The sequence below is a fragment of the Notolepis coatsorum genome (assembly GCF_963971535.1).
Source record: "Notolepis coatsorum genome assembly, chromosome: 11".
NCBI lineage: Eukaryota > Metazoa > Chordata > Actinopteri > Aulopiformes > Paralepididae > Notolepis > Notolepis coatsorum.
The window spans coordinates 4672397-4696175 of record NC_140175.1 but is presented as its reverse complement, the minus strand read 5'-3'; the positions used below and the strand labels follow the sequence as shown (position 1 = coordinate 4696175).

The following is a 23779-nucleotide window of genomic DNA, read 5'->3' as shown; positions in this document are numbered from 1 at the left end:
TACTTTATAGTATTGCTATCTGTCCATTCTCATAAACCGTGCCTTCATAATGGCTTAAAGTCGGTTGGTTGTCATTTTATAGCGTCGTGAATATAAGGTATATCGCGCTTTTCGTCTAGGCTTTTCTGCAGGAGGCTGCAAAAAAGGCTAAACGTTGGCGCCGTTATATCAAACGCCATTTCTGCTGTATATATACGAATGAAATAAAACAAACTGCATAGCATCCGGACTATTACAGAGCATCTATGGATGAAATGGGGGCGGCGGGGAACGCCGATCAGTATTATTGATTAGCAATAGAGTGTGCGTTCCGGTAGCCAATGTCAGTAGTCTATCACGTTAGGTTATAAAACAATGTCCAATCCAGCTGTAATTTGGGGTAATATTATCCTACCGTCAGGCCATGTGATCGCCGGCAGCATTTCCTCACCAGTCATCGGATTCTGGTAGATCGATATGCACATTGGCTAATCATAAATCCCATTATTCCACGCTGAAGAAAACGTTCGGCAAGCTGATCAAAGATGGAGGATGTTCGGCTGGGATCAAGGCTCTATGATCCGCCCACAGGACTGTAAAAGCATTTTTTTTTTTTAAATCCCATCAATGATACTGCAGTGGAGCGATGGCGCCCCTAAGCGGATCTGGCCGGTACTGCATGTTTCGAAAATCAAATATGTGGAAAGATCCTGCTAGTGGATTGGGTACCTAATAAGCGCTATAAATATGGAATAAAACAATAACAACTCGTCACGAGTATATACGTGGCTCTGGACCACAACGCATGGAATCGAAACACGTATATACTCGTGAACGGACACCATAGTGTTAAGAGTGTGTTCTTGGTTCAGCCCAGGGTTCTGGCATAAAGACCGGTGGCCCGCTGACCAGGACCCTGACGGCCAGTGAATCTGTGTCCAACCTGTCGGAGACGGACTCTGTGAACAAGAGCAGGAGAGAGCTGCGGCTGAGAGACCGAGTGCTGGTAAGAGACTCAAGTGACCCATTCTATTACATTAGACTCAAATGTATGAGTCATCATGCAGCACAAGTACGGTACGCGTGTAGCTTTTCTCCAACCGCGTCCGTGTTTTTCCGGGTTCCCGTTGTGCGCTCTGATTGGCCAGGTCATGTGACATGTGCGCCAATCGTGGGACGGCAAGTTATGCGCCTATTTCCGGGGTCGAACAGCCTGCAAACTACCTAACGCCTAGTTTATCACTGGTTAAGCTTAGGCGACTCTTTCGAAGTTGGTTAAGGTTAGAGTTTGGAATCAGGGCAGGCGTTCTATCGCCCTGCTCTAAGACAAACTCTAACCTTAACCAACTTCGAAAGAGCGCCTAAGCTTAACCGGTGTAGAAACTTGCGGTCCCACGATTGGGGCGTACATGTCACATGACCTGGCCAATCAGAGACGCGGAAACACGAACGCGTTGGAGAAAGGCTTCAGGCGTGCAGTACAGCGAAAAGAGGGTTGGCATCCAACCAGAGTACAAATGTAACAGTAAAGTGCAATAGTGATATACAACGTACAGGTGATTAAACTGGGTATAACATATATACATTAGTACTACTGAGTAATGGTGCTAATCAGATGTATGTGCAGAGTTGTAGTATTAATATGTACAGTGATACAGGTATAAAGACACTATGGTAGTAGTAAGTCATACTGGCCAGCAGCGTAACTAGTAAGAGTAAGTAAGGGATATGTACAGATATAGTATCTACTAGGGGTGTAACCCAGATGTCACGGTTCGGTACGAGTTCGGTACAAAAAAATAAAAAATATTTATAATAATAATTATTATTATTATTAGGTATATAGAATGATTACATGCAGGTATATTCAGACAGATGGATATATATATAATGCTGTAAATATAAATATATAAATGTATACGGCACCGTGTGCAGGTGGGCGGCACCAAGGCTGGAGTGGTGCGCTTCCTGGGGGAGACGGACTTCGCCAAAGGAGACTGGTGTGGAGTGGAGCTGGACGAGCCCCTCGGCAAGAACGATGGAGCTGTGGCTGGAACCAGGTGAGACCTGGACACGTCTTCACTAGAACCATGGACCAGGTGAGACCTGGACACGTCTTCACTAGAACCATGGACCAGGTGAGACCTGGACACGTCTTAACTAGAACCATGGACCAGGTGAGACCGGAACACGTCTTAACTAGAACCATGGACCAGGTGAGACCTGGACACGTCTTCACTAGAACCATGGACCAGGTGAGACCTGGACACGTCTTCACTAGAACCATGGACCAGGTGAGACCTGGACACATCTTAACTAGAACCATGGACCAGGTGAGACACATCTTAACTAGAACCATGGACCAGGTGAGACCTGGACACGTCTTAACTAGAACCATGGACCAGGTGAGACACGTCTTAACTAGAACCATGGACCGGGTGAGACCTGGACACGTCTTAACTAGAACCATGGACCAGGTGAGACACGTCTTAACTAGAACCATGGACCAGGTGAGACATCTTCACTAGAACCATGGACCAGGTGAGACCTGGACACATCTTAACTAGAACCATGGACCAGGTGAGACACGTCTTCACTAGAACCATGGACCGGGTGAGACCTGGACACGTCTTAACTAGAACCATGGACCAGGTGAGACACATCTTAACTAGAACCATGGACCAGGTGAGACCTGGACACGTCTTCACTAGAACCATGGACCAGGTGAGACCGGAACACGTCTTAACTAGAACCATGGACCAGGTGAGACCGGAACACGTCTTAACTAGAACCATGGACCAGGTGAGACCTGGTCACGTCTTCACTAGAACCATGGACCAGGTGAGACCTGGACACGTCTTCACTAGAACCATGGACCAGGTGAGACCTGGACACGTCTTCACTAGAACCATGGACCAGGTGAGACCGGAACACGTCTTAACTAGAACCATGGACCAGGTGAGACCGGAACACGTCTTCACTAGAACCATGGACCAGGTGAGACCTGGACACGTCTTCACTAGAACCATGGACCAGGTGAGACCTGGACACGTCTTAACTAGAACCATGGACCAGGTGAGACACGTCTTAACTAGAACCATGGACCGGGTGAGACCTGGACACATCTTAACTAGAACCATGGACCAGGTGAGACCTGGACACGTCTTAACTAGAACCATGGACCAGGTGAGACACATCTTAACTAGAACCATGGACCAGGTGAGACACATCTTAACTAGAACCATGGACCAGGTGAGACACGTCTTAACTAGAACCATGGACCAGGTGAGACACGTCTTAACTAGAACCATGGACCAGGTGAGACACATCTTAACTAGAACCATGGACCAGGTGAGACACGTCTTAACTAGAACCATGGACCAGGTGAGACACATCTTAACTAGAACCATGGACCAGGTGAGACACGTCTTAACTAGAACCATGGACCAGGTGAGACACATCTTAACTAGAACCATGGACCAGGTGAGACCTGGACACGTCTTAACTAGAACCATGGACCAGGTGAGACACGTCTTAACTAGAACCATGGACCAGGTGAGACACATCTTAACTAGAACCATGGACCAGGTGAGACACGTCTTAACTAGAACCATGGACCAGGTGAGACACATCTTAACTAGAACCATGGACCAGGTGAGACCTGGACACGTCTTAACTAGAACCATGGACCAGGTGAGACACGTCTTAACTAGAACCATGGACCAGGTGAGACACATCTTAACTAGAACCATGGACCGGGTGAGACCTGGACACATCTTAACTAGAACCATGGACCAGGTGAGACACATCTTAACTAGAACCATGGACCAGGTGAGACACATCTTAACTAGAACCATGGACCAGGTGAGACACATCTTAACTAGAACCATGGACCAGGTGAGACACATCTTAACTAGAACCATGGACCAGGTGAGACACATCTTAACTAGAACCATGGACCAGGTGAGACACATCTTAACTAGAACCATGGACCAGGTGAGACACATCTTAACTAGAACCATGATAAAGGGTTAACCCTTTCACTACCACACTGCAGAAGGTTAACCCTTTCACTACCACACTACAGAATGGTTAACCCTTTCACTGCCACACTACAGAAGGTTAACCCTTACACGACCACACTACAGAAGGTTAACACTTTCACTGCCGCACTACAGAATGGTTAACCCTTTCACTGCCGCACTACAGAATGGTTAACCCTTTCACTGCCGCACGATAAAGGGTTAACCCTTTCACTACCACACTACAGAAGGTTAACCATTCTGTAGTGTGGCAGTGAAAGGGTTAACCTTCTGTAGTGTGGCAGTGAAAGGGTTAACCGTTCTGTAGTGTGGTTGGCAGTGAAAGGGTTAACCATTCTGTATCGTGGCAGTGAAAGGGTTAACCATGCTGTAGTGTGGCCGTGAAAGGGTTAACCATTCTGTAGTGTGGCAGTGAAAGGGTTAACCATTCTGTATCGCGGCAGTGAACGGGTTAACCATTCTGTATCGTGGCAGTGAAAGGGTTAACCATGCTGTAGTGTGGCAGTGAGCGGGTTAACCATTCTGTATCGTGGCAGTGAAAGGGTTAACCATTCTGTAGTGTGGCAGTGAAAGGGTTAACCATTCTGTAGTGTGGCAGTGAAAGGGTTAACCATTCTGTATCGTGGCAGTGAACGGGTTAACCTTCTGTATCGTGGCAGTGAACGGGTTAACCATTCTGTAGCGTGGCAGTGAAAGGGTTAACCATGCTGTAGTGTGGCAGTGAAAGGGTTAACCATGCTGTAGTGTGGCAGTGAAAGGGTTAACCATGCTGTAGTGTGGCAGTGAAAGGGTTAACCATGATGTAGTGTGGCAGTGAAAGGGTTAACCGTGCTGTAGTGTGGCAGTGAAAGGGTTAACCATGCTGTGTAGTGTGGCCGTGAAAGTGTTAAATAAATCACGTCTGCGCCCCCCCCTCCTCTCCCTCTCCTCCTCCTCCTCAGGTACTTCCAGTGTCCGCCCAGGTACGGCCTGTTCGCTCCCGTCCACAAGGTGACGCGGATCGGCTTCCCCTGCACCACCCCGACCCACCAGTCCAAGAGCTCCAGGAGGCGGTCCGCCCTGCGCAGGAGTCCCAGCGCCTCCTCCATGAGCTCGCTGAGCTCCATCTCCTCCTCCGTCAGCGGCAAGCCCAGCCGAGTGGGACTGGTGAGGCCTCCACCTCCTCTAACCCTAACCCTAACCCTCCGCCCCGGCTGTCTGTCCGTCCGTCCTGACTGTCTGTCTGATACGGTTTACTTTTACTGCTACTAGTATATATTCAGAGATACTGTTTACTTTTACTGCTACTAGTATATAATAATAATAATAATAATAATAATAATAATAATAATAATAATAATAATAATAATAATAACAGTGTCAGGCAATTAAAAAAATGTATCTAATTAATTACAGGATTTGTAATGAATTAATCTAATTAATCGCATTTTAATCGCATAACCATTTTATGCCTGATATTCTATATTCTATAATCATATTTCAAATTGCATGTGTTCCGGATGGCAGAATTCAGTACTGTATCTACAAAACCTTCTGTTTAATCATCTTCCCTTTATTAATTTGCTTAGATTTTTCAGGTCTGGACGGTGTTATTCACAGTCAAAGATAAAAAATTGTTTATTGATATTCTCATTTGGTTCATTACAATTGACTCAAGCCTAGTAACAGACACAGTATTTCTGACACTGGGAATACATTCCCTGAGATCCATAGATGTCCCTAGAATCAGATACCAAGAACATGCAAATGGACCATATTAAAAAAAAGTATTCTACGTTCTTATGGAATGAATGCGATAATTATTATTATTTTTTTTATTAAATTCGCGTTAATTTTCATAACGCGATAATTTGCTGTGTAATTAATTAATCTAATTAACGCGATAAACTGACAGCCCTAATTCAGATACCTTTATTCATACTCATACCCCACCTTACCCCCCCCCCCCCCCCCCCCACCCCCCCTTGCCCCCCCCCCCCCTCCAGCTGACGGAGACGTCGGCCCGGTACGCCCGTAAGATCTCCGGCACCACGGCGCTGCAGGAGGCGCTGAAGGAGAAGCAGCAGCACATCGAGCAGCTGCTGGTGGAGCGCGACCTGGAGCGCGGCGAGGTCGCCAAGGCAACCAGCCACGCGGGGGAGGCCACGCGGGAGCTGGCCCTGTTGAGGAAGGGGCGCGAGCAGGTGAGGAGGTACACACTAGGGGGCGGGCATCACCAGAGGAAGGGGCGCGAGCAGGTGAGGAGGTACACACTAGGGGGCGGGCATCACCAGAGGAAGGGGCGCGAGCAGGTGAGGAGGTACACACTAGGGGGCGGGCATCACCAGAGGAAGGGGCGCGAGCAGGTGAGGAGGTACACACTAGGGGGCGGGCATCACCAGAGGAAGGGGCGCGAGCAGGTGAGGAGGTACACACTAGGGGGCGGGCATCACCAGAGGAAGGGGCGCGAGCAGGTGAGGAGGTACACACTAGGGGGCGGGCATCACCAGAGGAAGGGGCGCGAGCAGGTGAGGAGGTACACACTAGGGGGCGGGCATCACCAGAGGAAGGGGCGCGAGCAGGTGAGGAGGTACACACCTGGGGGCGGGTGAATCACCAGAGGCCTCACGGCACGATACTATCACGATACTTGAGTCACGATGCGATAGTATTGCGATACAAAATATATTGCGATACAAAATATATTGCGATATGCAGAGTATTGCGATATTAATATTGCGATATATTGCGGCCAATTCCCCCCCCCCCCCCCCTGTGTGTGCGTGTACGTGTGTGTGTGTGCGTGTGCGTGTGCGTGTGCGTGTGTGTGTGTGTGTGTGTGTGTGTGTGTTAGTGTGCAGGTGAAACGGAGGCCCAGCTGGACCAGCTGCGCCACCTGGTGGAGGCTGCAGACCGGGACAAGGTGGAGCTGCTGAACCAGCTGGAGGAGGAGAAGAGGTTTGATTGGTCTCTCAGTCAGTCAATCAATCAGATTTATTTATAGAGCACATTTAACCCGTTCACTGCCACGCCGGCAAAATGCGTCCGTACTTTCACTGCGACAACACAGAATGTTAACCCTTTCACTGCCACGCCGCCAAAATGGTTAACCCTTTCACTGAGACGACACAGAAGGTTAACCCTTGAAAAAAACCCAAAAAAATAAAAAGAAATTAACCCTTTCACTGCGACGACACGGAGGGTTAACCATTTCACTGCCACACCGCCAAACGGTTAACCGTTTCATTGCGACAACACAGAAGGTTAACCCTTTCACTGCCACGTGACAAAAGGTGAACCCTTTCACTGCGACGACACGGAGGGTTAACCATTTCACTGCCACGTGACAAAAGGTTAACCCTTTCACTGTGACGACACGGAGGGTTAACCCTTTCACTGCCACACCGCCAAAATGGTTAACCGTTTCACTGCGACAACACAGAAGGTTAACCCTTTCACTGCCACATGACAAAAGGTTAACCCTTTCACTGCCACTCTACCAAATGGTTAACCCTTTCACTGCGACAACACAGAGGGTTAACCCTTTCACTGCCACGTGACAAAAGGTTAACCCTTTCACTACCACACAGTACAGAATGTTAACCATTTCACTGCCACTCTACCAAACGGTTAACCGTTTCATTGCGACAACAACACAGAATGTTAACCATTTCACTGCCACTCTACCAAACGGTTAACCCTTTCACTGCGACAACACAGCAGAGGGTTGACCCTTTCACTGCCACGCGACAAAAGGTGAACCCTTTCACTGCGACGACACAGAAGGTTGACCCTTTCACTGCCACGCGACAAAGGGTTAACCCTTTCACTACCACACTACAGAAGGTTAAACATGACACGTGTCAACCAAAGTGCCGTGCAGAGGGTAGATACACATCTAGGTAGATACATCTACATAATAGACAACAATCACATCTCGGTTATACAGGAGGACACACAAGCAAACGGGGCATGAGTCTGTGTAAATCGGGAAATGCTAATGAGTAGAAGTGGGTTTTGAGTCTGGACTTGAAGGCATCTGTCGAGGGGGGCAAGTCTTTATTGATCTTTTTCCCCCTCCTTTTTCCTCAGATTTTCTCCCATCCCAATGTTAGTCGTTATGCCAATTCCCAATCCCCTTCCTGGTCGCTGCGCACTTACCCCCCACAGTCGGTCTGGGAGAGTGGAGGCTACCACGTGCTTCCTCCGACACACGTCTAGCCAATCAACCGCTTCTTTTCACCTGGCAGCGCGGACTCTCACTGAGAGGGCGTAGCGTGTGGAAGGATCACACTACCTCCCTTAGATCCTATCCGCGCTGAGCAGGCGCCCCGACCGAACTGTAGGAGTCGCTGTTTACAACGACCCGGACCCACCCACCAGCTTTCCCACCCTCTAATACTGCCAATTGTATTAGTGTGAACGGCCAGCCAAGCTGGTGACAACACCGGAGCTGTGAGCTGGATTCGAACAGGCGAATCCAGCGCCTCCGGTGTTGGTGACAAATGCAATCTCCGCTACGCCACCTGACCGCTCGAGGGGGGCAACTCTAATGGAGGTGGGGGTTCTGTTCCGCTGGAGCTGACTTTCGCGCAGGTTGTTGTTTGGCGCAGCCTGGCACACTGGTCTAAAGACACTTTAATGTTCACCCTCAGATACGAGGTAGGTATGATACCATTTCCTTTTAGAATAAAGTGTTTCCAGGCGGCTGGGTGGCGCAGCGGACAAGGCGCTCGTCACCAACGCAAGAGACACTGGTATCGAATCCAGCTGTCTGCGTTGCTTCCGGCTTGGGCCGGCCGTCATACTGGCTCGATTGGCAGAGTCAGTGGGTGGGAAAGCCGGTGGGTGGGTCTGGGTCGTTGTGGACAGCGACTGCTACAGTTCGGACTTCGGTCGGGGCGCCTGCACAGCGAGGGAAGGATCTGGGGGAGGTAGTGTGACCTTCCCCACGTTACACTCTCTCAGTGAGAGTCCGCGCTGCCAGGTGAAAAGAAGCGGTGGGCTGACTACACATGTGTCGGAGGAAGCATGTGATAGTCTCCGCCCTCCCAGACCGACGGTAGGGGGTAGAGTGCGCAACGACCAGGAAGGGGATTGGGAATTGGCATAACGACTAACATTGGGAGGGGAGAAAAACGGAAGAAGAAGGGGGGAAAAGATAATTAAAAAATAATAATAAAGTGTTTCTGTGTGTTTGACAGGAAAGTGGAAGACCTGCAGTTCAGCGTGGAAGAGGCGTGCATCACCAGAGGTGACCTGGAGGTAAACAATGACTGATGATGACGAAAGTACACCTCTGTCTCTCTCTCTCTCTCTCTCTCTCTCTCTCTCTCTCTCTGACAATTGGCCGATCCCAAGCGCCTCCTCATTTTTCTCGACCCTCCAGTCATATCTTAGCGACCATCGCTAAGCGCCACGGCTTGACCACCGTCACGTTCAGCCGCCGACAAAACATTCACTATGACACTGTGGAGAGGCACTACTACTTCATAAAGGGACACATAGGATGACGGACCCGTGTTATGCTATCCACCCCCCCACCCCCCCCGATGCTATTTATACCACTGGGGGGTAGTAGCTTGCTGGTCCCGGCTAGCTAACATTACATACATTAGAGTCATAACATGTGGTTATGTAGTTATGTAGCTAGCGGTGACTCTGCACAGTGGGTTTAGGGAGAGGGGTAGAGACAGCTTTCGCAGGAACATCTTCTAAACGTCCTCCACGGCAGATCGTCCAGGTAGGCTACTCGTCATAGACCTGTTCGTTGTCCACGTCAGACTCCGTGTGCGACGTGCACATCAAGGGCGAGCAAAAGGAACGTAATCCTGGTCAGAACAACGGGGGGGCGGACTACAATATATTTGCATTTGTTTTAGCCACGCTAGCGGTCTAAACAATGAATCCATGCCAAAGCTAGATAATGTTGTAAAGGGTGAAAGACTCACACTCACACAGCCGTGCTGCTGATTTGGCTAAAAGGACATCCAGTCGTTTTTCGTTTTGAAACAACTTTTAGTCAGGGGGGAGTGTCATGGTTTCTCCGCAGAGCCCCCCCGTCGTACTTTTTTAGCGCAGCAGCTCACGCAGGTAGGGGGGGGGGGCAACTTCAAGTCACGTGACTCAGTTGGTATCGCTGATTGGCTCGAACGCGGTATGTTTGTAATACAGCGAACAGGTCTATAGAGAAGGATGACTCAGCGTCCGAGCATTGGAAAGTAAAAAAAATAATAAATAAAATATTTAATTTAAATTTATTTTTTTATGTTCTGGCAACATATTTTGGCTCGTTTTATAAATTCTGTAATTACATTTTCTAATAAATCTGCATGATAAAGTTCAACAACGTGTGCTTTTATTTTGATATTCCTTAATTCCATGTTGAAACAACGCGATACATTAAGTGTGGGGGGTCCCCAAAACATTTCCTAAATAAAATGGGGTTGCTTGTATGAAAAAGTTTGAGAACCCCTGCTCTAGTGCATGTTCCCCCACCCTCTGCTTGGAGCAGCTTGCATTCCTCTCCTCTCACAGCCCCCCCCTGTAACTCCCCCGACCCCCCCCCCTCCCTCTTCTCTCCTCCTCGCTGCCACACGTTCATCTCGACCCCCCCTGTGCTCTTCTTCATGTTGTGTCCGCTGCGTTCTCTTCACCCCTGGGGGAGGAATCGATGTCGACGAGGCTTTACATCCACACCCCCCCCCTCTGGCACTAGAGGGAGTACCAGAAAAATAAACAAAAAAACATGTCCATGGGAGAACGATGATGCCTTAAAGGAAAACTCCAACATTTTGGGAAATTTGCTTATTTAACATCTTCCCTGGAGTTAGACAAGAAGCGTGCATTTAGCTTTGGGAACAGTTGCTCCGTTAGCATAGCTTAGCTTCATCACTGGAAGTGAGGGAGGACAGTAGCCTGACGTTCCCTACAGGTTTGTTGATATTCTCATTCCTTCAAAGGATCCGAACCGAATGAAGTTTATGGATACCATGATGACCATGATGACTTGAAAATGACGTTTATTTTGTACATTATCTAACGTTAACACAAACCTAAACTAACTTTAGGTTAGTTGTAACGTTAGTTTAGGTTCGTGTTAACGTTAGATAATGTACAAAATAAACGTTTTCCGCTGCTATAAACGTCGCACATTTTTATTTTGAAAACCCCAGAAAGGAAGTCATTATATTTGCTTTACCATCCTGTTCTGTGTTAGCTCCGGTTAGCTCCGAGCGTCCAGTAGTTAGTAGTATATTATCAATACCAGCCATTGGATTACTGTTTTCTAAATTGTGGAGGCTTTTAATCGTCAAGGTAAGAGGATTTTAAGTCATGGTATCCATAAACTTCAATCGGTTCGGATCCTTTGAAGGAATGAGAATATCAACAAACCTGTAGGGAACGTCAGGCTACTGTCCTCCCTCACTTCCAGTGATGAAGCTAAGCTATGCTAACGGAGCGACTGTTCCCAAAGCTAAATGCACGCACAGAGACAAAAAAGGTATGTATCTTCTTGTCTAACTCCAGGGAAGATGTTAAATAAGCTAATTTCCCAAAATGTTGGAGTTTTCCTTTAAAAGGAACACGCCAACATTTGGGGGGAAATTAGCTCACCGCCTTCTCCAGAGAGAGAGACAAGAAGATAGATACCACAGTTTTCTCTCTGTGTGCGTTCAGTAGAAAAGCTATCTGTCTGCACATGTTAGCCTAGCTTAGCACAATGAATGGAAGCGGACAGTGCCGGTTAGCCTAGCTAGGCATTGTCCAACTAACACCTCTCCCCCGAAGGCTAACCGGCACTGTCCGCTTCCATTCATTGTGCTAAGCTAGGCTAACGTGTGCAGACGGATAGCTTTTCTGCTGAACGCACACAGAGCGGAAACTGGAAACAAATGTTGATCTCACACGACTGGGATCTTTTATGAAAGTGTAAACAGGAAGACTCATAAGAACCAAATGCCTTCCGAGTCACTTGAGAATTTGTCTTTTTTGCGTCTGGAATTGGGCTCGATTGTTAAAGGTGCTGTAAGTGGTATCTTTTTGTTAAAATAATAGCCCTACATTCCGACACCCATCACTGGTCACTAGTAACATGGGTCTCCCAGTCCCTCCACTCTGCAGTAAACAGACATCACTGATATATAGTGTCTGGTCAGTAACATGGGTCTCTCAGTCCCTCCGCTCTGCAGTAAACAGCCATCACTGATATAGAGTGTCTGGTCAGTAACATGGGTCTCCCAGTCCCTCCACTCTGCAGTAAACAAACATCACTGATATAGTGTCTGGTCAGTAACATGGGTCTCCCAGTCCCTCCACTCTGCAGTAAACAGCCATCACTGATATAGAGTGTCTGGTCAGTAACATGGGGTCTCCCAGTCTTTCCTGCTCTGCAGTAAACAGTCATCACTGATATAGAGTGTCTGGTCAGTAACATGGGTCTCCCAGTCCCTCCTGCTCTGCAGTAAACAGCCATCACTGATATAGAGTGTCTGGTCAGTAATATGGGTCTCTCAGTCCCTTCTCTCTGCAGTAAACTGCCATCACTGATACAGAGTGTCTGGTCAGTAACATGGGTCTCCCAGTCCCTCCACTCTGCAGTAAACAGTCATCACTGGTATAGAGTGTCTGGTCAGTAACATGGGTCTCCCAGTCCCTCCTGCTCTGCAGTAAACAGCCATCACTGATATAGAGTGTCTGGTCAGTAACATGGGTCTCCCAGTCCCTCCTGCTCTGCAGTAAACAAACATCACTGATACAGAGTGTCTGGTCAGTAACATGGGGTCTCCCAGTCCCTCCACTCTGCAGTAAACAGCCATCACTGATATAGAGTGTCTGGTCAGTAACATGGGTCTCAGTCCCTCCACTCTGCAGTAAACAGCCATCACTGATATAGAGTGTCTGGTCAGTAACATGGGTCTCCCAGTCCCTCCACTCTGCAGTAAACAGCCATCACTGATATATAGTGTCTGGTCAGTAACATGGGTCTCTCAGTCCCTCCACTCTGCAGTAAACAGCCATCACTGATACAGAGTGTCTGGTCAGTAACATGGGGTCTCCCAGTCCCTCCACTCTGCAGTAAACAGCCATCACTGATATAGAGTGTCTGGTCAGTAACATGGGTCTCAGTCCCTCCACTCTGCAGTAAACAGCCATCACTGATATAGAGTGTCTGGTCAGTAACATGGGGTCTCCCAGTCCCTCCACTCTGCAGTAAACAGCCATCACTGATATATAGTGTCTGGTCAGTAACATGGGGTCTCCCAGTCCCTCCACTCTGCAGTAAACAGCCATCACTGATATAGAGTGTCTGGTCAGTAACATGGGTCTCTCAGTCCCTCCACTCTGCAGTAAACAGCCATCACTGATATAGAGTGTCTGGTCAGTAACATGGGTCTCCCAGTCCCTCCACTCTGCAGTAAACAGCCATCACTGATATAGAGTGTCTGGTCAGTAACATGGGTCTCCCAGTCCCTCCACTCTGCAGTAAACAGCCATCACTGATACAGAGTGTCTGGTCAGTAACATGGGTCTCCCAGTCCCTCCACTCTGCAGTAAACAGCCATCACTGATATAGAGTGTCTGGTCAGTAACATGGGGTCTCCAAGTCCCTCCACTCTGCAGTAAACAGCCATCACTGATATAGAGTGTCTGGTCAGTAACATGGGTCTCAGTCCCTCCACTCTGCAGTAAACAGCCATCACTGATATAGAGTGTCTGGTCAGTAACATGGGTCTCAGTCCCTCCACTCTGCAGTAAACAGCCATCACTGATATAGAGTGTCTGGTCAGTAACATGGGTCTCCCAGTCCCTCCACTCTGCAGTAAACAGCCATCACTGATACAGAGTGTCTGGTCAGTAACATGGGTCTCCCAGTCCCTCCACTCTGCAGTAAACAGCCATCACTGATATATAGTGTCTGGTCAGTAACATGGGGTCTCCCAGTCCCTCCACTCTGCAGTAAACAGCCATCACTGATATAGAGTGTCTGGTCAGTAACATGGGTCTCTCAGTCCCTCCACTCTGCAGTAAACAGCCATCACTGATATAGAGTGTCTGGTCAGTAACATGGGTCTCCCAGTCCCTCCGCTCTGCAGTAAACAGCCATCACTGATATAGAGTGTCTGGTCAGTAACATGGGTCTCCCAGTCCCTCCGCTCTGCAGTAAACACAAAATAAATGTTCTGGCATCCTGTTCCCACTTCATCCAATCAGGAGAGAGAACTAGTCCACACTGCAAAAATGGTCTCACAAAAATAAGAAATAAAAGCATTAAAAGCAAATACCAGTAAAATAATCTACCAGTGCAGTAAGCACATTTTACTTGGCAAGATTTCTTGAAATAAGTACAAATATCTAGAGTTCTCTCTCCTGATTGGATAATGTGGGAAGGGATACCAGAACATTTATTTTGTGTCTACTGCAGAGCGGAGGGACTGAGAGACCCATGTTACTGACCAGACACTCTATACCAGTGATGGCTGTCGGAGTGTAGAGCTATTCAACACTTATTTTAACAAAGGAAACACCGCTTACATCACCTTTTTAACTCCAACAACTCCACAGTCACGTGACTGAGACACCGGCACCCATCTGCGTTCTCACTTCCTGGTCTCCTCCTCGATGACATCATGGTTTGACTCCTCCCCCGTGGCTCCCAGCTGGCATGTCACCGTGGCGATGGTGTGTGTGTGTGTGTGTGTGTGTGTGTGTGTGTGTGTGTGTGTGTGTGTGTGTCCTTCTCTTCTCTTCTCGCTCTCTCTTTCTCTTACTAACAGACGCAGAGCAAACTGGAGCACGGCCACATTAAGGAGCTCGAGCAGAGCCTGCTCTTTGAAAAGACCAAAGCTGAGAAACTCCAGAGGGACTTAGAGGACAATAGGGTAATGCTGGACATCTGTCCGCCCGCCCCCCCCCACACCTGGGGCCCCCACACCCAGGGGCCCTGTGATGTGTTGTTGTCCCCTGTTAGAGTGGCGCCGGTGCTGACCCGACAGCGTGAAGATTTTCCCTAAGCGAGATGTACTTCCGCGTTCGTTTTTGCGCGATCTGATTGGCCACTGACGTTTCTGGTCGTGTGACATGTGCGCCAATCGTATGTGACGCCTAGTTCTGCCACCGGTTAAGCTTAGGCACTCTTTCGAAGTTGGTTAAGGTTAGAGTTTGTCTTAGAGCAGGGCGATAGAACACCAGCCCCGATTCCAAACTCTAACCTTAACCAACTTCGAAAGAGTCGCCTAAGCTTAACCAGTGATAAACTAGGCGTTAGGTAGTTTGCAGGCTGTTAGACCCGGAAATAGGCGCAGAACTGGGCGTCACGCGATTGGCGCACATGTCACATGACCAGAAACGTCACTGGCCAATCAGATCGCGCAAAAACCGAACACGGAAGTACAACCCGCTTAGGGAAAATCTTCACGCTGTCGGGTCAGCACCGGCACCAATCTTCATGCGACCCGGCAGGTTAGCCCGTGTTGTTACTGAAGATGTTATAATAATAATCCCTTAGTAGTGCATGAGGTCAGATGGACGACAAGTTGCTTCTCAGATTCAATCACCGCTAGACACCTTTAGACTGCAGAGAAGCTAGGCTGTCCCCGACTAAGGATTTGGATGGTCGACTAGGATTGGCCAAAATTTGCCGTTAGTCGACTATTGGTCGACAAAAGAATATATATATATATATATATATATATATATATATATATATATTTTTTTTTTTTGTATCATTCCATTTGCGCTGTGGGGGTGCTTAATGTCTGAAGGAGTCGACTGAAGGCTTCTTGTCCTCTGCAGAAGCATGCAATTGGTCCACTGATGGATACATCTTGATATTTGTCTAGTCTAGTGTGTTCATTAGATGGTGAAATCCTCTTTCAGTGCCTCTGTGCCTGTTTTCGTAGGCAGTTAGCCTCTGGTATGCGTGCCATTAGTGTTAGCCACGCTGCTAGGCCTCTTTTCTTTTGGAAAGAATGATACTTTTTTTTTTTTTTTTTTTTTTTTTTTTTGACTAAGGTTGGCCAGTCGACTACGGCTCCTTTCGACCGATTAGTCGACTCATCGATTCATAGGGGTCAGCCCTACTGTAAAAACAATCACCGCCAGATACCTTTAGACTGCAGAGAAGCTACTAAAAGAAAAAACTAACTTGCAGCCTCCATTCCAGCTTGACTTCTGGCCCTGATGAATGAAACACTGAACATGCACGCGGTAGTGTTTCATTGGTTTGATTGTGAAGACGACGCACTCTTCATGTGTTTTAAATGTCTGGGTCAACCTCTGACCTCAGTATGGGGGGGGGGGGGGGGGGGTCACCTGCCATGAAGGTGTATGACCCTCTGCTCGGGCACGCAGAAGGCAGAGCCCAATACAAGGTCTGGGGGAAACGAGTTAAACCACATGGCCTGCTGCTTCGTTAACCACATTATGCATCGGTGCAAAAATGTGGCTAGTTTTGCATAACACGCCTGACGATTGCATACCCAATTTGCGATTTATTATACTTTATACTTTATAGCACATGCATGATTCTGGTCTCTTTTGAAAGGGATTTTTTAATTTTATTTTTTTTCCCTCCTTTTTCCTCCGATTTTCTCCCATCCCAATGTTAGTCGTTATGCCAATTCCCAATCCCCTTCCTGGTCGCTGCGCACTTACCCCCCACAGTCGGTCTGGGAGAGTGGAGGCTACCACGTGCTTCCTCCGACACACGTCCAGCCAATCAACCGCTTCTTTTCACCTGGCAGCGCGGACTCTCACTGAGAGGGTGTAACGTGTGGAAGGATCACACTATCCCACTTAGATCCTATCCGCGCTTAGCAGGCGCCCCGACCGAACTGTAGGAGTCGCTGTTTACAACGACCCGGACCCACCCCGCCAGCTTCTCCCACCCTCTAATACAGCCAATTGTATTAGTGTGAACGGCCAGCCAAGCTGGTGACAACCCCGGAGCTGGGAGCTGGACAGGCGAATCTAGCGTCTCCGGGGTTGGTGACGAACGCAATCTCCGCTACGCCACCTGACCGCCCCCTAGCGATTTATTATACTTTATACTTTATAGCACATGCATGATGATTCTGGTCTCTTTTGAAAGGAAACATTCTGAACTTTCTTCGACAACGAGGACAAATCTAACGAAGTGCTAATGAAGTAGAGTTACAGAAGTTTGAACACACTGACGTAAACGTTTTGTTGTGTACTCACATTTCTGTTGACTTGTTGTTGCCAGACGCCCCGTGCGCTCAGTTCCAGCTGAGAGGTAGGTAGGAGCTGGAGAACATAACGGTTCCATAGCCTGAAGTCTTATCTACAGTACCGGTCCAAAGTTTATAACAATCCCATGGAAAATGTCGGGCCGCCCAATGCTTAAGTGATTAAAGGGGCCATGTTATGCTTCAAGTTTTGTTTTATTTGTCACGTATTATAAAGTACATGTCCATTACAGTGAAATGCTTGGTTCCCCTGAGAATGTGCTTCATACAGTAAAAAAAAGTTAAAAGAATATACAATATACAAACTAAAGTACAACCTAAAGTACAAAATGCAAAGATGAGGTACAGTATACAGGCTTGATGAGGCTTTTCTTCAACACTCTTACTAGTTACGCTGCTGGCCAGTATGACTTACTACCATAGTGTCTTTATACCTGTATCACTGTGCATATTAATACTACAACTCTGTACATACATGTTTTGGGGACCTCAGAGACCTATATTATATTATATATTACATTATATTAGATTCAAATGTGTTGTCATCATACAGCACAAGTACAGTACAATGAAAATAAGTTTGGCATCCAACCAGAGTGAAAATGTAATAGTAAAGTGTAATAGTAATATACAATGTACAGGTGATTGAACTGGGTGTAAATATATATAAATGAGTACTACTGAGTAATAGCGCTAATCAGATGTATGTACAGAGTTGTAGTATTAATATGTACAGTGATACAGTGATCTATAAAGACACTATGGTATTAAGTCATACTGGCCAGCAGTGTAACTAGTAAGAGTAGGTAAGGGATATGTACAGATATAGATATAGTATCTACAGATATGTAACAAGGATTATATGCAGGTATGTACAGACGGATGTGGCTAAATATATAAATTATATACGTTAAGAATAAATATATATATCAGTATATACAGCATTATTGTACATGCTATCATACAGAGTTAAGGGTTATATCTATGTGAGTGTCTAAGTAGGTATATAGAAGGATTATATGCAGGTATATTAAGACAGATATGGATATATATATATATATATATATATATATATGCTGTAAATTCAGAATGAATCAAAACAAAATAAACTTAAATGCGGCTCCTACAATAAATATTTTAAATAATTTATATATACAGTATATACAGCACTATTGTACATGCTATCATACAGAGTTATATGGTTAGACTATAGTTTGAGGTAGGTAGTTAAGATTATAGTTAAGTAGTTAAGTTAAGATTCTACCTGAGGGTGGCTGGGTAGCATTCTCCTAACACCACAGAGACTCTGGGTTCGAATCCAGCTGTCAGCGGTACCTCCGGCTTGGTCGGTCGTCTCTACAAACAAAATTGTCAGTGTTCGCTGGGTGGGAAGCCGGTGGGGTATGATGAGTCCTGGTCGTCGCAAACAGCGACTCCTACTGGTCGGTCGGGGTGCCTGTTCAGCAGGGAGGGGATCTGGGGGGAAATAGCGTGAACCTCCATTACGTTCTCCCAGTGAAACTCCTCTCTTGTCAGGTGAAAAGAATCGGCTGGCGACTCCACATGTATCGGAGGAGACGTGTGGTAGTCTACGCCCCCTCCCCAGACCAACAGAGGAGACGTGTGGTAGTCTACACCCTCCCCAGACCGACAGAGGAGACATGTAGTAGTCTACGCCCTCCCCAGACCAACAGAGGAGACATGTGGTAGTCTACACCCTCCCCAGACCAACAGAGGAGACATGTGGTAGTCTACACCCTCCCCAGACCGACAGAGGAGACATGTGGTAGTCTACACCCTCCCCAGACCAACAGAGGAGACATGTGGTAGTCTACACCCTCCCCAGGCCAACAGAGAAGACATGTGGTAGTCTACACCCTCCCCAGACCGACAGTAGGGCAGCATGTAGTAGTCTACACCCTCCCCAGACCAACAGAGAAGACATGTGGTAGTCTACACCCTCCCCAGACCAACAGAGAAGACATGTGGTAGTCTAGACCCTCCCCAGACCGACAGTAGGGCAGCATGTAGTAGTCTACACCCTCCCCAGACCAACAGAGAAGACATGTGGTAGTCTACACCCTCCCCAGACCAATAGAGAAGACATGTGGTAGTCTACACCCTCCCCAGACCAACAGAGGAGACATGTGGTAGTCTACACCCTCCCCAGACCAACAGAGGAGACATGTGGTAGTCTACACCCTCCCCAGACCAACAGAGGAGACGTGTGGTAGTCTACACACCCTCCCCAGTCCAACAGAGGAGACATGTGGTAGTCTACACCCTCCCCAGACCGACAGAGGAGACATGTGGTAGTCTACACCCTCCCCAGACCGACAGAGGAGACATGTGGTAGTCTACACCCTCCCCAGACCAACAGAGGAGACATGTGGTAGTCTACACCCTCCCCAGACCGACAGAGAAGACATGTGGTAGTCTACACCCTCCCCAGACCAACAGAGGAGACATGTGGTAGTCTACACCCTCCCCAGACCAACAGAGGAGACATGTGGTAGTCTACACACCCTCCCCAGACCGACAGAGGAGACATGTGGTAGTCTACACCCTCCCCAGACCAACAGAGGAGACATGTGGTAGTCTACACCCTCCCCAGACCAACAGAGGAGACATGTGGTAGTCTACACCCTCCCCAGACAGACAGAGGAGACATGTGGTAGTCTACACCCTCCCCAGACCGACAGAGGAGGCATGTGGTAGTCTACACCCTCCCCAGACCAACAGAGGAGGCATGTGGTAGTCTACACCCTCCCCAGTCCAACAGAGGAGACATGTGGTAGTCTACACACCCTCCCCAGACCAACAGAGGAGACATGTCGTAGTCTACACCCTCCCCAGTCCAACAGAGATGACATGTGGTAGTCTACACCCTCCCCAGACCGACAGAGGAGGCATGTGGTTAGTCTACACCCTCCCCAGATCAACAGAGGAGAAATGTGGTAGTCTACACACCCTCCCCAGACCAACAGTAGGGCAGCATGGTAGTCTACACCCTCCCCCCAGACCAACAGAGGAGACATGTGGTAGTCTACACCCTCCCCCCAGACCAACAGAGGAGACATGTGGTAGTCTACACCCTCCCCCCAGACCAACAGAGGAGACATGTGGAAGTCTACATCCTCCCCAGACCGACAGAGGAGACATGTGGTAGTCTACACCCTCCCCAGACCAACAGAGGAGACATGTGGTAGTCTACACACCCTCCCCAGGCCAACAGAGGAGACATGTGGTAGTCTACACACCCTCCCCAGGCCAACAGAGGAGACATGTGGTAGTCTACACACCCTCCCCAGACAGACAGAGGATACATGTGGTAGTCTACACCCTCCCCAGACCAACAGAGGAGACATGTGGTAGTCTACACCCTCCCCAGACCGACAGATGAGACATGTGGTAGTCTACACCCTCCCTAGACCGACAGAGGATACATGTGGTAGTCTACACCCTCCCCAGACCAACAGAGGAGCCATGTGGTAGTCTACACCCTCCCCAGACCAACAGAGGAGCCATGTGGTAGTCTACACCCTCCCCAGACCAACAGAGGAGACATGTGGTAGTCTACACACCCTCCCCAGTCCACCAGAGAAGGCATGTGGTAGTCTACACCCTCCCCAGACCAACAGAGGAGACATGTGGTAGTCTACACCCTCCCCAGACCAACAGAGGAGACATGTGGTAGTCTACACCCTCCCCAGACCAACAGAGAAGAAATGTGGTAGTCTACACACCCTCCCCAGACAGACAGAGAAGACATGTGGTAGTCTACACACCCTCCCCAGGCCAACAGAGGAGACATGTGGTAGTCTACACCCTCCCCAGACCAACAGAGGAGACATGTGGTAGTCTACACCCTCCACAGACCAACAGAGGAGACATGTGGTAGTCTACACCCTCCACAGACCAACAGAGGAGACATGTGGTAGTCTACACACCCTCCCCAGACCAACAGAGGAGACATGTGGTAGTCTACACCCTCCCCAGACCGACAGAGGAGACATGTGGTAGTCTACACCCTCCACAGACCAACAGAGGAGACATGTGGTAGTCTACACCCTCCACAGACCAACAGAGGAGACATGTGGTAGTCTACACACCCTCCCCAGGCCAACAGAGGAGACATGTGGTAGTCTACACCCTCCCCAGACCAACAGAGGAGACATGTGGTAGTCTACACCCTCCCCAGACTGACAGAGGATACATGTGGTAGTCTACACCCTCCTCAGACCAACAGAGGAGACATGTGGTAGTCTACACCCTCCCCAGACCGACAGAGGAGACATGTGGTAGTCTACACCCTCCTCAAACCAACAGAGGAGACATGTGGTAGTCTACACCCTCCCCGGACTGACAGAGGAGACATGTGGTAGTCTACACCCTCCCCAGACCAACAGAGGAGACATGTGGTAGTCTACACCCTCCCCAGACCGACAGAGGAGCCATGTGGTAGTCTACACACCCTCCCCAGACCAACAACTCAATTGGGATGGGGAGAAACGGTAAACATTGTCCCTGTGTGTTCCCCCTGCGCCGCCTCTCGCCGCCTGCAGGTGGCGACGGTGTCTGAGCGCTCCAGGATCATGGAGCTGGAGCGGGAGGTGGGCGACATGCAGCTCCGGCTGCGCGCCTCGCAGCAGAAGGAGGACGCCGTGTCCCTGAGCCACCAGCAGCTCGGCCGCCTCACGGCGCAGGCCCAGGCGCAGGAGCAGAAGGTGGGTGGAGGAGGAGGAGGAGGAGGAGACCACCTCGTCAGGAAACATAGACACAGTACTAGGGATGCTCGATATTGGGTTTTTTACCGATACCGATACACCGATATTGTCCAACTCTTAATTTTTCCGATACCGATATCAACCGATATCAACCGATACCGATATATGCAGGGTCCCCCCCCCAAAAAACGGAATAATTTCAGGTAATTAACATTACATATGTCTTTTGTTGTGGAATTAACATAACATTATGCATACTTTTGACAATAAATAAAATCAGAATTTGTTCTTACTTGCTTGCCCGGGTAAATAAAGGTTATAGAAATGTAAAAAAAAAAAAAAAATTTAAACCGATACCGATATTTTCCGATATCACATTTTAATGCCAATATCGGCCTATAATATCGGTAGGTCGATAATATCGGACATCCCTACAAAGTGATTTTTTTTTCTTGTGCTGTTGTCTTTAATTTTCTGTTTATACTATGTTTTTAACTATGTTCTATTTTAATTCTGTATTTAATTTTTAATTATTATTAATAATTATAAAAAAAAATAACTATGTTTTAACCCTATAGCTGCACTTTGGGATCCTAGTGAACGAAAAGTGCAATACAAATACAATTTATTATTATTATTATTATTATTATTATTATTATTATTATTATTATTATTATTATTATTATTATTATTATTATTATTATTATTATTATTATTATTATATTTATTTAATAATATATTTACATTTCATATCTGGTGAAAGTCCAAAACGAACAGCGTGACTGGGAGTCGAACTAACAAGAGAGAGTAAACAAATACCCTTCTCATCAAACACCAGGGGGTCTCTCCGTGTTGACAGGTGTCCACGCCCCTTTTTCTAGTGACCTGTTGTTCCAGATGGTCAGAAGCCCCGCCCCCTGATGTTGTATTGTGAGACTCGACAACAATAGTATCAAGACATTCTAAATGATAATATGGGGACAATGATAAAAAAAAGGCTAAAACAATGAATTCTACGATTAGATATGGCCAGGTCATTGGGTTCACGAGGTGATGTCCCGTGATGACATGTCAGAGCTTGATGACAGATTGGGCCTCTCTCTATTTAGCATGCTCACGGTCGAACGACAGGGGGGCGGGGCTTCTGACCATCTGGAACAACTGGACACACAGCACCCTGATACAAACACAGCTCTCACCACTAGACTAAGACACCCACCCTGATACAAACACAGCTCTCACCACTAGACTAAGACACCCACCCTGATACAAACACAGCTCTCACCACTAGACTAAGACACCCACCCACCCTGATACAAACACAGCTCTCACCACTAGACTAAGACACCCACCCTGATACAAACACAGCTCTCACCACTAGACTAAGACACCCACCCTGATACTAACACAGCTCTCACCACTAGACTAAGACACCCACCCTGATACAAACACAGCTCTCACCACTAGACTAAGACACCCACCCACCCTGATACAAACACAGCTCTCACCACTAGACTAAGACACCCACCCTGATACAAACACAGCTCTCACCACTAGACTAAGACACCCACCCTGATACTAACACAGCTCTCACCACTAGACTAAGACACCCACCCTGATACTAACACAGCTCTCACCACTAGACTAAGACACCCACCCTGATACAAACACAGCTCTCACCACTAGACTAAGACACCCACCGTGATACAAACACAGCTCTCACCACTAGACTAAGACACCCACCCTGATACAAACACAGCTCTCACCACTAGACCAAGACACCCACCCTGATACTAACACAGCTCTCACCACTAGACTAAGACACCTACCCTGATACAAA

At 47.9% G+C, this 23779-nt stretch overlaps 1 protein-coding gene across 2 annotated transcripts in view; it reads left to right on the top strand.

The window, feature by feature from the left end:
• clip1b (CAP-GLY domain containing linker protein 1b) overlaps positions 1 to 23779 on the top strand; it is a 92700-nt gene that overhangs the window by 1591 nt on the left and 67330 nt on the right. Inside the window, exons 3-10 of one of the 2 annotated variants that reach the window (XM_084324227.1) lie at positions 852 to 985; positions 1915 to 2039; positions 4964 to 5168; positions 6008 to 6205; positions 6856 to 6959; positions 9206 to 9266; positions 14780 to 14884; positions 21778 to 21939. In XM_084324227.1, coding sequence (XP_084180353.1) covers positions 852 to 985; positions 1915 to 2039; positions 4964 to 5168; positions 6008 to 6205; positions 6856 to 6959; positions 9206 to 9266; positions 14780 to 14884; positions 21778 to 21939 — 1094 coding nt within the window. The remainder of the gene's footprint in view (positions 1 to 851; positions 986 to 1914; positions 2040 to 4963; positions 5169 to 6007; positions 6206 to 6855; positions 6960 to 9205; positions 9267 to 14779; positions 14885 to 21777; positions 21940 to 23779) is intronic. The other variant, XM_084324228.1, reaches the window with a different exon arrangement.